The sequence below is a fragment of the Nuphar pumila genome, chromosome 15 (assembly GCF_984573655.1).
Source record: "Nuphar pumila chromosome 15, dmNupPumi1.hap1.1, whole genome shotgun sequence".
Lineage (NCBI taxonomy): Eukaryota > Viridiplantae > Streptophyta > Magnoliopsida > Nymphaeales > Nymphaeaceae > Nuphar > Nuphar pumila.
In genome coordinates, this window is record NC_143263.1 from 87,631,187 (window position 1) to 87,647,277 (window position 16,091).

The following is a 16,091-nucleotide window of genomic DNA, read 5'->3' on the forward strand; positions in this document are numbered from 1 at the left end:
CCTACAATGAACGTTGCAGACTCTGTACTTGTGGTTGGAGATGAGACCATCGGGACCAGGATCCAATCTTCGCTTAGTCCAAGTTTCCACGTTGAAATACACTGTATGGGTCAATCTTGGCTAATCATTCATTCAAGTCACAAGAGCCGCCGGCTTCCGCCACCTTCTGGGAAATATCTCTCTCTCTCTCTCTCCACCAATATAAGAAGTGGAGGACAGCCCTCTTCTCCTTAGGTACCACCCAAGATTTCATCATCTCTCTCCACCAATATAAGGGGAGGACAGCCCTCTTCTCCTTAGGTGCCACCCAAGATTTCATCATATCTAAGTTGATCTTTGGATCTGTGTGTTCCAAGTTTTTTCATTCTTCGTATTGCGATTTAGTTTGTGGGTGTGGGAGATTGGAGCTCCTAGTGACCTGGAGAAATGGAGACAGGGAGTGATATTTACAGAGTTGGGAGTCTTAGAGCAATGGGATCATCTACTGTGTGGAGGAACAGTGGTAGTGATGCCTTCTCCAGGTCTTCCAGAGATGAGGATGATGAGGAAGCGCTCAGGTGGGCAGCCCTCGAGAAGCTGCCCACCTATGACAGGATCAGGAAGGGGATACTCAGTCAACATCAAGGTGGTCAGCTAACAGAAGTGGATGTTTTCAAGCTTGGGCTTGAGGAGAGGCAGAATTTGCTGAACAGGCTCGTCAGAGTTGCGGACGAGGACAACGAGAAGTTCCTTGTCAAGCTCAAAGACCGAATCGATCGGTAATTCGTGAGATTATTTCAAGATAGATGTTTTCATATCACAAATTAGTCCTTCATGTCCTGGATTTTAATGGGTGTTTTTGCTTCTTAATGCTGTGGGGTTTTAGAGTTGGAATTGATATGCCAAAGATCGAAGTTCGGTTCGAGAATTTGAATGTTGATGCAGAAGTTTATGTTGGTAGCAGAGGACTTCCCACTTTGCTGAATTCTGTTGTCAATGTTCTAGAGGTAATTATAAATTTTCACCAATCTATATAGATGAGAAGGGATAAATTGGAATTAGTGACTTACGAATTTTCTGAATTCTGCATGAAAAGAGTTCCTTGAACTTCCTCAATATTCTTCCAAAGAAGAAGAAACTGTTGTCCGTTCTTCATAATGTCAATGGAATCATAAGACCTGAAAGGTAAAGAATAAACCAATCTACTTTTCCCTAAAAAAATTTGGTGTCGGAATTATTCACTTGCTGGCTTATAATTTGCAGGATGACGCTGGTTTTAGGCCCACCAAGTTCTGGGAAGACCACTTTGTTGTTAGCTCTGTCAGGAAAACTCGATTCAAGTTTGAAGGTACTGACACAACCATCCAGTTCTTCATTTCCTAGCAAATTAGATGGTAAAACTTGTTTCAGAATTGATGGTTTTCCAATTTTTTTGAAACATTAGATGTCTGGAAGAATAACATATAATGGACATGGTTTGGAAGAGTTTGTTCCTCAGAGAACCTCTGCATATGTTAGCCAGCATGATCTCCATATTGGAGAAATGACGGTCAGGGAAGCATTAGCTTTCTCTGCTAGATGCCAAGGAGTTGGTTCACGTTATGGTATGTAAAGTTTAAGTTAATGTATTAATACATAAAGCTTTATGCATTTCTTTTGTGTTAATTTCATTTCCTTTGAGGCAGATATGTTGGAAGAGTTGTCTAGAAGGGAAAAGGAGGCCAATATTAAGCCAGATCCTGATCTTGATATCTTCATGAAGGTAGGATGCATAGACAATGTACTTCCCTCCATTTTGATTTACATTTATGTTTTTGACAAGCAGGGTTCATGTTACTTTTCCGTTGTGTTCCTTTTTCATATTGGTCTCTTTGCATTTTGTATTCCCATCTAAATCATGTTTAAATTTCTCATTCCCTAAGTTTTTTTGGCTGCTTTGTTCTTCTATATTTGTCAGGATTGATGCTTGCTTCACCGAAGCATCATGCATCATTCTATATCTCAGCTCAAAATTTAATCACCAAAAAACTAAAAACATTCATGTGCAACTCATAAACGGAGATAATACAAAAAGCTGGAATCTGTAATAAGGCTTAGATTTTCACGGTTTCAACTTTCAACCTGTTATAGGCTGCATCACTGGAAGGACAGAAGGCCAATGTAGTGACAGACTATATGCTAAAGGTAGGTGTCAATAATGACTTTCTGTATTATCCGCAAGATTACCTATATTCCTCGATTTTCAGTAACATCGTTTATAATACCAGATACTAGGTCTAGATGTGTGTGCTGACACCATGGTTGGAAACGAAATGTTCAGAGGAATTTCTGGAGGACAAAAGAAGCGTGTAACAACAGGTAGAAAGAATAGGCCTAATTTAAGATACATTGGAGGTGTATGATTATCTAAATAATTTCCTTTTCAAGCAAGAAATGTCAGTTACAATGGTAGCTCATTCATGATTTTTTTCCAGGAGAGATGGTGGTTGGACCATCGAGAGCCCTATTCATGGATGAGATTTCAACTGGTTTAGATAGCTCCACTACTTACAGAATTGTGAATTCCATCAGACAATATGTTCATATTCTTGGTGGCACAGCTGCTATTTCCTTGCTGCAGCCAGCACCAGAGACCTATGATTTGTTCGATGACATCATTCTTCTATCTGATGGGCACATCATATACCACGGTCCTCGTGAGCATATACTTGAGTTCTTTGAATCTATGGGCTTCAAGTGTCCTGAGAGGAAAGGTGTTGCAGATTTTCTACAAGAAGTAAGCTCTACCAAGATTCCATGATTGACAGCCTATTCCATTTCCTGTAACTGAAAAATATAAATATATCTCATTTTATTGAATATATGCATGTGTATATATGTAACATTCTGATGAGGTAATCTACTATAATTTACTAGGTAACATCCCGTAATGATCAGAGGCAGTACTGGATGCACAATGAGGAAACTTACAGATTTGTACCTGTGAAAGAATTTGCAGAGGCATTTCGTTCATTTTACATTGGACAGAGACTAGATGCTGAACTTCGTGTACTATTTGACAAGAGCAAGAGTCATCCTGCTGCATTAACAACTTCCAAGTATGGTGTTAGCAAGAAGGAGCTGTTAAAAGCATGCTTCTCAAGGGAAGTATTGCTAATGAAGAGGAATTCTTTTGTCTATATTTTCAAAATGACGCAGGTGAGCAGTGATAGATGTCTGCTCCCAATTCTGAAGAATATTTTGACGATCTTTCATGAGTTGCTCAATCGTTTTATATATTTTAATCTTGTTACAGCTTACAGTCGTCGGCTTTATCACAATGACACTCTTTCTACGTACTGAGATGCACCGGAACACGGTGAATGATGGAGTAATTTATCTGGGTGCTCTGTTTTTTGGGCTAGTCGTACTTATGTTCAATGGCTTTGCTGAGCTTTCTATGACAATTGCAAGACTGCCTGTTTTTTATAAGCAAAGAGACTTGCGTTTCTATCCAGCATGGGCGTATTCACTCCCTGCATGGATTGCTAACGTTCCTGTATCAATTATTGAGGCTGCTGTATGGGTGTTTTTGACTTACTATGTGATTGGTTTTGATCCAAATGCTGGCAGGTGAGTTATTAATTTCATTTTGAAGATTATTTATATCTCTGATTAAATCATGGCCTCTTTCACATTTTCTGCATAAACAAGAGAATATTGTATGAACAAGAAATAATAATCTATTGCTTCCCTTAGTTGGAATCTAATGCAATTCAAATACAAAATGTTCTAATATGAGCACCCTCCCATGCTGTAACTACAGGATGTTCAGGCAATATCTCCTGCTTCTAGCAATTAACCAAATGGCATCTGGTCTTTTCCGTTTAATTGCTTCCTTGGGCCGTGACCTGATTATTTCAAATACATTTGGATCCTTCGCAATGCTTGTGATTATCGTTCTTGGTGGTTTCATACTCTCCAAGGGTAAGGCTACCATATGGTTGTTCTCTTTCTTTTCTTTTCTTATAGATACATTCTTCTTTATTAAGATGTAAGCATTTTCTTAAAAATTATAGTTATTTAGTGAATCTTATTCATTTGCAACAGATGATATTAAGAAATGGTGGATCTGGGGCTACTGGATTTCACCACTTATGTATGGGCAGAATGCCATTTCTGTGAATGAATTCCTTGGGAATAGTTGGAGACAAGTAAGTCTTTGATCCTATCCTGAAGCATATCATGGCTGCATTGGGAATTGCATTTCATTTTCAATCGATTTGATTTGTAGGTTCTACCAAATTCAAATGTGTCACTGGGCGTGTCAGTCTTGGAAGCGCGTGGAATGTTTCATCAAGGATACTGGTATTGGATTGGAGTTGGTGCACTCTTTGGATACACTTTGCTCTTCAATGGACTGTTTACCGTCTCTCTTGCTTATCTCAAACGTAAGTTCCAGTTTTAATTTCTGTCATATGATACATGGCCCTAATGTTACTTATCAGGCTGGCCCCATGATGGCTGTGTGCATGCAGCTTTTGGAAAATCACAAGGAGTTATATCTGAAGAAGCATTAAAGGGGAAACAAGCTAATTTGACTGGAGAAAATGTAGATTTGGAACTATCCTCAAGAGCAAGGAACATCCCTGAAGGTAATCCGACTTTGATCAATCCCAAGCGTTTATTCTTAATTGGCAGCAAATCACTGTGATTTCTATGAATAGTTGATAAAATATGAAACTGTCTACTCCAGCTCAACCAGAATATATTACTGAATCTGTTCATAGCCAAAAGAAAGGAATGGTCCTTCCATTTACACCTCTATCCATCACCTTTGATGACATCAGATACTCAGTAGACATGCCACAGGTAAAGCTAAATTTTCTGAAAACACTGTGATCTAGGTGTATTTTTTTCTTTTTTCAATTTTTTAATATCAGAACTGTCTTTTAAGTAAAATCTGAAATCTGTAGGAAATGAAATCTCAAGGTGTTATGGAGGACAAGTTAGAGCTTTTAAAGGGTGTAAGTGGGTGTTTCAGACCTGGAGTATTAACAGCCTTGATGGGTGTAAGTGGAGCTGGCAAGACTACATTAATGGATGTGTTAGCAGGAAGAAAAACTGGTGGATATATCACAGGAAGCATCAAAATATCAGGTTATCCAAAGAAACAGGAAACATTTGCTCGTATTTCTGGCTACTGTGAGCAGAATGACATCCATTCTCCCCATGTTACCGTATATGAATCCCTTGTCTACTCAGCATGGCTTCGTTTACCTCCTGAAGTTGACTCTGCTACAAGAAAGGTTATAACTGACAATTGTCAAGTGTATCATGAATGATCTTCATTTCTTGTAGTATCCATCAGGAAAATGTGCTTCCTATCTGACTTCAAGGATCAATGTGTGCAGCTATTCGTTGAGGAGGTTATGGAACTTGTGGAACTGACATCATTGAGGGGATCCATTGTGGGGTTACCTGGTGTAAATGGACTCTCAACCGAGCAACGCAAACGGTTGACAATTGCAGTGGAGCTTGTTGCTAATCCCTCCATAATATTCATGGATGAACCGACCTCTGGACTTGATGCCAGAGCTGCAGCAATTGTGATGAGAACAGTAAGAAACACAGTTGATACAGGAAGAACTGTGGTGTGTACAATTCATCAACCCAGTATCGACATATTTGAAGCATTTGATGAGGTAAGACAGTCATATATCTTTGTAGATTCCTAACTTTTATCAATGGACAATGCATGCCTTGTTAACAATGATACAAAATCATTATGTTAAGAAATTAGCCAAACTGCGCACATGCAAGTAGTTACATATTAGTTGTGAGTTCTTGGAGGCCGACCCTCTTCCGTACTTGAAGTAACTTCTCGTGAATTTCAGCTATTCCTAATGAAGCGAGGTGGAGCGGAAATATATGTAGGTCCATTGGGCCAGCATTCATGTCACCTAATTGAATACTTTGAGGTGAGACATACTAATTTAGTGCTCAAAATTTGTTTCTTCTTTGTGCCAAAGATAAATCAAGTTGTGGTTTCTTCTAGGGAATTGATGGAGTTAGCAAGATAAAAGAAAGGTACAATCCAGCAACATGGATGCTGGAAGTAACAACAGAAGCACAAGAAAACATTCTTGGTGTAGACTTTGCTGAGATATACAGAAACTCTAATCTGTATCAGTGAGTATACTCTTACTTATATGCTTCGTATTATGTCTGTCTATGACATGGATTAGTTCGCTGTGAATCAGAATGGTCACGTTGGAAGTAACATAAGGCGTTATGTTCATGATTTAAGCATATGCCTTGTACAAAACATCCATAAAATTTCATATTCTGATTTCTGCAGGCGAAACAGAGCACTGATAAATGAACTGAGTTCACCTCCACCTGGTTCTAAAGATCTCTACTTCCCAACAAAGTACTCGCAGTCCTTCATCACTCAGTGTTTAGCATGCCTATGGAAACAGCACTGGTCTTACTGGCGGAACCCTCCATACACAGCTATACGGTTCTTCTTCACAACCATCATAGCCTTGATGTTTGGGGCTATATTTTGGAACCTTGGCATGAAAAGGTATTACGAAATTGATTCAATGTATTTCATGTAATAAAGTTCTTTAACTAGAGTATATATATCTGATTTTTGTATTCTTCACAGGAGTAAGCAGCAGGATCTGTTCAACGCGATGGGCTCTATGTATGCCGCCGTTCTATTCATTGGTATAAACAATGGATCATCTGTTCAACCAGTTGTAGCCATTGAAAGAACTGTCTTCTATAGGGAGAGGGCTGCTGGAATGTTTTCAGCTCTGCCATATGCTTTTGCACAGGTAAACTGCTGTCTTTTAATTCATAAGACTCCCTATATTAGTCATATTTACTAACAATAAGTACATATTGTCTCTGTATTTCCACAGCTAATAAACATTGGAATGTATTTGCAGGCTGCTATTGAAATACCATATGTTTTCGCTCAAAGTCTGGTCTATGGAGTTATAGTATATGCAATGATAGGATTTGAATGGACTGCTGCCAAGTTTTTCTGGTACCTATTCTTCATGTTCTTCACACTCCTGTATTTCACCTACTATGGGATGATGGCAGTTGCAATGACTCCCAATCATCACATCGCATCCATTGTGTCTTCTGCATTTTATGCAATTTGGAACCTCTTTTCTGGCTTCCTCATCCCACGACCGGTATGTGATCATCTGCACCTCTGTTTATTCTATTAGATATTTTTCAGAATGGTGTTGTTAAATTACCTGTTCTATGCTTTTCAGTCAATGCCCGTGTGGTGGAGATGGTACTATTGGGCATGCCCTATTGCCTGGACCTTGTATGGGCTAGTCGCTTCACAGTTTGGTGATGTAAAGACTAATCTAGAAGTGCTCACCTCCACAACCACCACCATGACAGTGGAGGAATTCATAAGGTCTCATTTTGGGTTCCGTCATGACTTCTTGGGTGTGGTGTCAGTAGTGGTTGTGGGATTCTCCTTGCTGTTTGCATTTGTCTTTGCCTTCTCAGTTAAGGTTTTCAACTTTGAGAGAAGATAACAGCCCTTGGAATATTGAATCAATTTGAAATAATTGTAAGATGGATTGATTCAGTAATCGAAGAAGAGGTAGTGGGCTGAAAGAGATCATATCTAGTTATATCAGCGTCTGTAGGAGTAAATTCTATCCCTTTTGTTGACATTGATTTGTATAGTGACTTCCTACTGCAAATATACTTTATCGCAGTTTGGAGATTGCATGATGCTTTTTGTACAGCTCTTGAGCTACCAATTTTTATTTGGATTTGTAATAGTGGATGTTGGTTTGATAATGAGAATGCTATTTGAATGTTATAATATACCGGCCATTCAGAATTTCAGATTGTCATCTGGACAATGCTGCTGGGTCACAAAGAGTGTTTTCCACTCATGAATCAATATACATCTATTCCAGAACAAGATACATTAAGACTAGAATTAACTCTATAAGATCACTATGACCAACCATTTGGAGGGTAGCTTAACTGCACATGAATTTGAGCTTTTAAAACTAACTAATAATGTGCCCGTGCATTACACACACACACACACACAGAGAGAGCGTTCATGCACAAGGATTGTACATTGATTCCATAACTTGAAGAAACATGGACATAGTGTTATATACGTATGTGATATTCTAACCTTCACGTGATACAATTGTAATAAAATCAAGCCAAAAGTAAACCACATTGTGCACAAGTACAAGTACAATGGCTACAACGTACAACGTGATGACAATGCATGAGCCAATCAATGGCAAATACACAAGATCACAAGAGACACCAATGGGCATACACAAACTAGTATGAATCAAGATTTTCATAGGATTTTTGCAAATCTAACCCTGCAGATGCATTCGGCATGGTCCATTTGCTTGGAATTGACTATTGGATCATCGTAATCGGATCAAGAAATGTGATTTTGTATGCTTGAATATTTACAAAAATTCTAAGTCATTGATTTTCAAGCCTTAAAAGATCTTTCTTATAGATTGTAATTGAATGATCTAAGAGTCTGATTCTATAAAACTAAACATCTAGATTGCATCTGTACGGTGAAATTTTAGAAAAAAATAAAAAAACCTGTGAAAATTCTTGGTGCATACCAGTTTATATATTTTGTTGGTTTTTATATTTCAGTTAGCCTAAATATATATATATATACACACACACACACACACACATTTTAATACTTTGCCTCAAACTTACGGTGTGATTACTGAAAGTTTGAAAAAAAAAAGAAGGATCCAAGTTTTCATTGATAATCTTTACAAAATGCCTCATCAACTATCTTCATCATAAAAAACATAATTTAATTTTCAACCCATATCATCTTTAAGAATTTGCAGAGAAAACAAAACAAAAGTTTCAACTACACAAAAAAATAAATTCTAATTAAATAGTTTTTTTTAAATATTTTAATACAATAGTTAAAAAATAGTTATAAGTCATATGTATATAGTTTCAAAACAAATATATTTTAAACAGGAATATATATATATATATATATATATATATATATATATATATATATATATATATATATATATAAAGAAAGGATGGTTAAGTTTCATAACAAAATATAAAGGTATTAGAAACTAAGCAATTTTAAAAGCAAGATATGTACCTTAATCAATAATTTAAAAAATTTAAAAACATTTGCAACAATTCAAGCAAGGTACAATAGTCATTCAGATAGACATAAAGAAATATACTTCAAAATTATTTTTTTAGAATTTCTCATTTAGACAATCATAATCATAAAAACAACATATTTTTCAAGAAAACATAAATTTTGAACATAGCAGAATTTTGATCACTAAAGTTCAAAACACAAGCACATATTAGACATAAAATAAGAAGATATAAATAATTTTACAATAATGTCCCAAAGGCTTAGATAAGCATTTCAAATAGAGATACAATTCATCAAAACACAACATGTATATTAAATGCAAAAGCTCAAAGGAACTCACAAAAAGGGAAAGAATTAATTAAATTCATAAAAAAAATACAAGATAACCATCATGGAACAAATCTAAATATCATCAACATATATATCCAACATGTAATTAAAGCATATTTAATGCACATAATAATGCATGCAATTTTTTTAATGAAAAACCATTTTCCATGCAAGAGAAAATGGGTAATGATAAAGATTAAAAAATACGTGAAAAGATTTTAAAAATTTCACATAAAACAAATCATAACAAAAGAAATGATATTTGCAAATCTCAACAATAGTTTGCTCACTACAAGAAATCACCTTTTTGACCTTCAATTCAACATTCTCAAAATTCAAGTGTATCAGCGCATGAGACAAGAGATAAATACAAATGTCAACAATAACCAAACAAGTAACCATACACCATCAATACCAGCCATCTAAATTGACAATAAATACCAGTTATAACCACAAGAGGTGCATATCTTTCACCTCACAAATGGTTGTGAAATTGCAATCAATACCATCAACTAAAATGGATGCACATAACTCACCATAACTATGGTTGTAAAACTAATAAAACAAAATCTCTTATTTAAAGAAAAAATCACTCAAATGATAAGGAAGAATGAAGAAACAAGACGGGTAAAAATACTCTAATGAAAACAAACTGATGTCAATAAGCAAGAAAATTTGAAAACAATATTTAAATCAAAGCAATAAATTTTGCAATAATATGAGATTTAATGTGTAAAGACCAATATGATCACAAGCAAATAATAGTTGAGTCATCACTGATAACGATCGATATGATCATTCAATAAACAACAAGGGGCAAATAAGCAATTGGGTGATTCAACTTATTCATAGAACTAGAAGTCAAACAACTGTCAGTCAAAGCCAAAACAAGTGCCAATACGATACTCATTAAACAATAATCTAAATTGATAAAATACAGAGGTGCACACATAACTCACCCCAACAAACATTTTTGGCTCTACAACACCGAGGTTTACATAACTCACATCAAAAAGGCCGAACACAATAATAGATGTATCAAATAGAAAAGTGAAACCAAGTCAAGTAAAGAGCCAAATAGGAAAACCTTAAAAAACACATTCCAAGGATAAAAAAAACAAGAACCGATTTGACAAAAGTTTTAAATCAAGTGAAATAACAAGAATTTGAAGTAAAAACATGCAATAAATGTAATCATATGACAAGATAAAATGCCCACCAATGTGAGTCTTCAATTACGAACAAGAATGCCCACCAATAGATATAAAATACATGAGAACAAAAGCGAACCACAAATGACATACTCACAAAATCCATAAAGAGCATACATAAAGAAAACTCTCATAATTAACAAATTAATATTTTATTAATACCAAGTATGCAAAAAGCATAATACTTAAATACCAAGTATGCACAAGTACAAGTACAATGGCTACAACGTACAACGTGATGACAATGCATGAGCCAATCAATGGCAAATACACAAGATCACAAGAGACACCAATGGGCATACACAAACTAGTATGAATCAAGATTTTCATAGGATTTTTGCAAATCTAACCCTGCAGATGCATTCGGCATGGTCCATTTGTTTGGAATTGACTATTGGATCATCGTAATCGGATCAAGAAATGTGATTTTGTATGCTTGAATATTTACAAAAATTCTAAGCCATTGATTTTCAAGCCTTAAAAGATCTTTCTTATAGATTGTAATTGAATGATCTAAGAGTCTGCTTCTATAAAACTAAACATCTAGATTGCATCTGTACGGTGAAATTTTAGAAAAAAATAAAAAAACCTGTGAAAATTCTTGGTGCATACCAGTTTATATATTTTGTTGGTTTTTATATTTGAGTTAGCCTAAATATATATATATATATATATATATATATATATATATATATATATATATATATAGACACACACACACACATTTTAATACTTTGCCTCAAACTTACGGTGTGATTACTGAAAGTTTGAAAAAAAAAGAAGGATCCAAGTCTTCATTGATAATCTTTACAAAATGCCTCATCAACTATCTTCATCATAAAAAACATAATTTAATTTTCAGAGAAAACAAAACAAAAGTTTCAACTACACAAAAAAATAAATTCTAATTAAATAGTTTTTTTAAAAAAAATATTTTAATACAATAGTTAAAAAATAGTTATAAGTCATATGTATATAGTTTCAAAACAAATATATTTTAAACAGGAATATATATATATATATATATATATATATACATATATATATATGAAGAAAGGATGGTTAAGTTTCATAACAAAATATAAAGGTATTAGAAACTAAGCAATTTTAAAAGCAAGATATGTACCTTAATCAATAATTTAAAAAATTTAAAAACATTTGCAACAATTCAAGCAAGGTACAATAGTCATTCAGATAGACATAAAAAAATATACTTCAAAATTAATTTTTTAGAATTTCTCATTTAGACAATCATAATCATAAAAACAACATATTTTTCAAGAAAACATAAATTTTGAACATAGCAGAATTTTGATCACTAAAGTTCAAAACACAAGCACATATTAGACATAAAATAAGAAGATATAAATAATTTTACAATAATGTCCCAAAGGCTTAGATAAGCATTTCAAATAGAGATACAATTCATCAAAACACAACAAGTATATTAAATGCAAAAGCTCAAAGGAACTCACAAAAAGGGAAAGAATTAATTAAATTCATAAAAAAATACAAGATAACCATCATGGAACAAATCTAAATATCATCAACATATATATCCAACATGTAATTAAAGCATATTTAATGCACATAATAATGCATGCAATTTTTTTAATGAATAACCATTTTCCATGCAAGAGAAAATGGGTAATGATAAAGATTAAAAAATACGTGGAAAGATTTTAAAATTTTCACATAAAACAAATCATAACAAAAGAAATGATATTTGCAAATCTCAACAATAGTTTGCTCACTACAAGAAAACACCTGTTTGACCTTCAATTCAACATCCTCAAAATTCAAGTGTATCAACGCATGAGACAAGAGATAAATACAAATGCCAACAATAACCAAACAAGTAACCATACACCAACAATACCAGCCATCTAAATTGACAATAAATACCAGTTATAACCACAAGAGGTGCATATCTTTCACCTCACAAATGGTTGTGAAATTGCAATCAATACCATCAACTAAAATGGATGCACATAACTCACCATAACTATGGTTGTAAAACTAATAAGACAAAATCTCTTATTTAAAGAAAAAATCACTCAAATGATAAGGAAGAATGAAGAAACAAGACGGGTAAAAATACTCTAATGAAAACAAACTGATGTCAATAAGCAAGAAAATTTGAAAACAACATTTAAATCAAAGCAATAAATTTTGCAATAATATGAGATTTAATGTGTAAAGACCAATATGATCACAAGCAAACAATAGTTGAGTCATCACTAATAACGATCGATATGATCATTCAATGAACAACAAGGGGCAAATAAGCAATTGGGTGATTCAACTTAGTCATAGAACTAGAAGTCAAACAACTGTCAATCAAAGCCAAAACAAGTGCCAATACGATACTCATTAAACAACAATCTAAATTGATAAAATACAGATGTGCATACATAACTCACCCCAACAAACATCTTTGGTTCTACAACACTGAGGTTTACATAGCTCACATAAAAAAGGCCGAACACAATAATAGATGTATCAAATAAAAAAGAGAAACTAAGTCAAGTAAAGAGCCAAATAGGAAAACCTTGAAAAACACATTCCAAGGATAAAAAAAACAAGAACCGATTTGACAAAAGTTTTAAATCAAGTGAAATAACAAGAATTTGAAGTAAAAACATGCAATAAATGTAATCATATGACAAGATAAAATGCCCACCAATGCGAGTCTTCAATTACGAACAAGAATGTCTACCAATAGATATAAAATACATGAGAACAAAAGTGAACCACAAATGACATACTCACAAAATCGATAAAGAGCATACATGAAGAAAACTCTCATAATTAACAAATTAATATTTTATTAATACCAAGTATGCAAAAAGCATAATACTTAAATCTCATGTGAGGCAACATGGTATAAAACATGTAAGATAATATTCACTAAAGGGTCATGAGTCCAAGGAATAGCACAATCACAAGGTACAAATGCCACTATGGTCTCCAAAGAAAGATTTCAAAAAACCTTTAAAATTTTTATTACAATACACTAATCACATAGAGCACAAATCACTCAAGTGAAATTAAAGGAACTCACAAAATAACCTAGGTCATAAAAACCTTTCAAGGGGAAAAAATACTAGCCACAGATGGGCACAATCACAAGGGCCACTATAAAGGGTCGATGAAAGAGCACAAAATAAATATTCTAATAAAAAACACATTAAAATGTCTTCATACACCTCATAGAATAATTTAACATAAAAACTACAAGGATGAGTGCATAATTCCCATAAGGAACAAGTCATGTATGAAGAAAACATGCTCACAACCTAATTCATGAATAAACAATCTTATTCATTAATGTGTATGCAAAAATAAGACAATCTCAAAGATCATATATCAATAGGTTAAAATCATGTATACAAACTCAAATTTACAAAAATAATAAGATACTCATAATCACTAAGAACCAACAACATATAAACTTATTATTTTTCAAATACATAAAGTATCTAGGTTACATATAAGAGCATGTCAAAGAAAGGTCAAACACAAGTTAAGTAAGGTCTCAATAGATCATATGAGTGGATAAAAACCAATATACAAAAATACAAAACAAAAAGAATATTTCAAATCATTTTAAACTATTTAATAAGATTAAAAAACCCACACCAATGTGAAGTTCAACTAAGTCCAAGATAGGGATAAAAACACAATAAATTTTGAAAAAATAAAGAAAACATAAAAACATTCAAAAGAGCTCAATCATGTGCTCATGATCAACCAAAAAACAAAGAATATTTCAAAAACATTTTAAAAGAATAACAATCAAACAATTTTTAATAAATTTTTCCTTTTAAAAAACTATATGCAAATGTTTTCTCATACAAAATGCATGAGATAGGCAATAAAAGCAAAAAATATATTTTAAAAATACTCACCGAATTAAGATTCTCTTATCTCTATGATCAAAGTATCACAAATTCAGCATTAGAAGCCAAATACCAAGATGGCCATATCTTGACTCTGATATCATGTAATGAAATCAAGCGAAAAACAAACCACAATATGCATAAGCAGAAGTACCGGTCCTACAAGGGTCAATACAAATGCCAAAGGCAATACAAAAGTATACAAGTGCATATAATGGTTACAAAGAGCTTAAATGTGCACATGTACAAGTCTATAAAAGGACAATGCACAAGCCAATCAATGGCAAATGCACAAGATCACAAGAGGCACCAATGACCATACACAAAACATAAAAATAATAATCTTTTATTGAGATAGAATGCTTAAAAAAAATATTAAAGAACAAAAGGGGTTTCAACCACTTTATATAGGTATTACAAGAAGCCATACAGTCGTTAAAATGCTCTCTATGACTATAATTATAGCCGTTAGGGAGATCCCTGTTAACATACCATATACTTGCATATATATATATATATGTATGTAATGTAATGTATCATTATTATATAGATAGTTTTTTATGTAAATGTAATAGGTAATACCCTCTAGGGGTATTTTGGTTTTTTCATATATTGTAATAACTTTTTATTTCTGCTTTTCTTTTTCTTCTTTTATTTTTTTTATTTTTATGTTTTTGGTATTAGGTTTTGTGTTAAGGTCATTATTGTCCCTGAGACAATAGAGCTGTTGGGGAGTCTCAACAGCAAGATTTCTAGTCATTGGGAGCTCCCCAACGGCTAGAAGAGTCCCTCTCTTTCCTCTTGTGTTTGTATATATGGGGTTTTTGCTCTTTTGTAATGTATGCATCTTGTATGCATTTTATAAATAAGAATCCTTATTTTTTATGTTGCTTGCCTTGACCCTTAGTGGTCTTTTGTGTGATTGAACCCATATTGGGTTGTGTGAGTGGTTTTCTTGTTCCTTGCTTAAACCCTATTGAGTTCTAGATTGTGAGAGTGCTCTTGTCTTATTACATGGTGTCAGAGTCATCGGTATTGGCGATCATATCAAGTTTGTTCCTCTGAACGTGAGATCGTAGACTTATGGTGTCCTAAAGAACCTTGTTTCCACTATTTCCTTTTCTTTTCCTCTCTTTATATCTCTTTTTCTTCTTCTATTTAATTAATGAAAGATGAAAGATAAGTCATTATCTATTTTCCTATAAGACTCAATCATACTAACTATTTGATGTGGGCATCCATAGTAAAACATAAAATTTTGAAAAAAGGTCTATGAACTTTGGTAGATGGCTCCGAAAAAGAACCAAAATTTTTCTCTCAAAAAATGAGAATGGCAAAGAGGTGACACTTGAAGGAGAAGAAATGCATAAAGTCATTGCCGATTATGAAAGGAGATGGAAAGAATAGAAAATAGGTCATTCCAAAATCATAGGATGACTCATAATAGTGTTGACATCAAGAAATGTTCTAGTTTAACAAAATTTGATTTTACTAGTGATG

General features: G+C 33.7%; 1 protein-coding gene across 1 annotated transcript; it reads left to right on the forward strand.

Moving 5' to 3' along the window:
* The first annotated feature begins 232 nt into the window (after window positions 1-232).
* Window positions 233-7,830, forward strand: LOC149815907 (pleiotropic drug resistance protein 1-like). The gene is made up of 24 exons (XM_089989645.1): window positions 233-758; window positions 866-986; window positions 1,076-1,164; window positions 1,243-1,327; window positions 1,424-1,583; window positions 1,665-1,741; window positions 2,110-2,163; window positions 2,247-2,337; window positions 2,454-2,755; window positions 2,896-3,177; window positions 3,275-3,591; window positions 3,785-3,945; window positions 4,069-4,172; window positions 4,253-4,409; window positions 4,497-4,613; window positions 4,715-4,830; window positions 4,935-5,267; window positions 5,373-5,663; window positions 5,856-5,939; window positions 6,017-6,150; window positions 6,320-6,547; window positions 6,632-6,803; window positions 6,918-7,172; window positions 7,257-7,830. The coding sequence occupies exons 1-24, from the start codon at window positions 427-429 to the stop codon at window positions 7,530-7,532; spliced, it is 4,338 nt and encodes a 1,445-aa protein (XP_089845771.1). The 5' UTR covers window positions 233-426; the 3' UTR covers window positions 7,533-7,830.
* The last annotated feature ends 8,261 nt before the right edge of the window (window positions 7,831-16,091 follow it).

Bases quoted from the DNA above. Each gene is read 5' to 3' on its own strand.
- LOC149815907 (XM_089989645.1), top strand. From the start codon at position 427: ATGGAGACAGGGAGTGATATTTACAGAGTTGGGAGTCTTAGAGCAATG. The intron at 1,742-2,109 runs GTAGGATGCATA...AACCTGTTATAG, and splicing joins ATCTTGATATCTTCATGAAG to GCTGCATCACTGGAAGGACA. The intron at 3,946-4,068 runs GTAAGGCTACCA...CATTTGCAACAG, and splicing joins TGGTTTCATACTCTCCAAGG to ATGATATTAAGAAATGGTGG.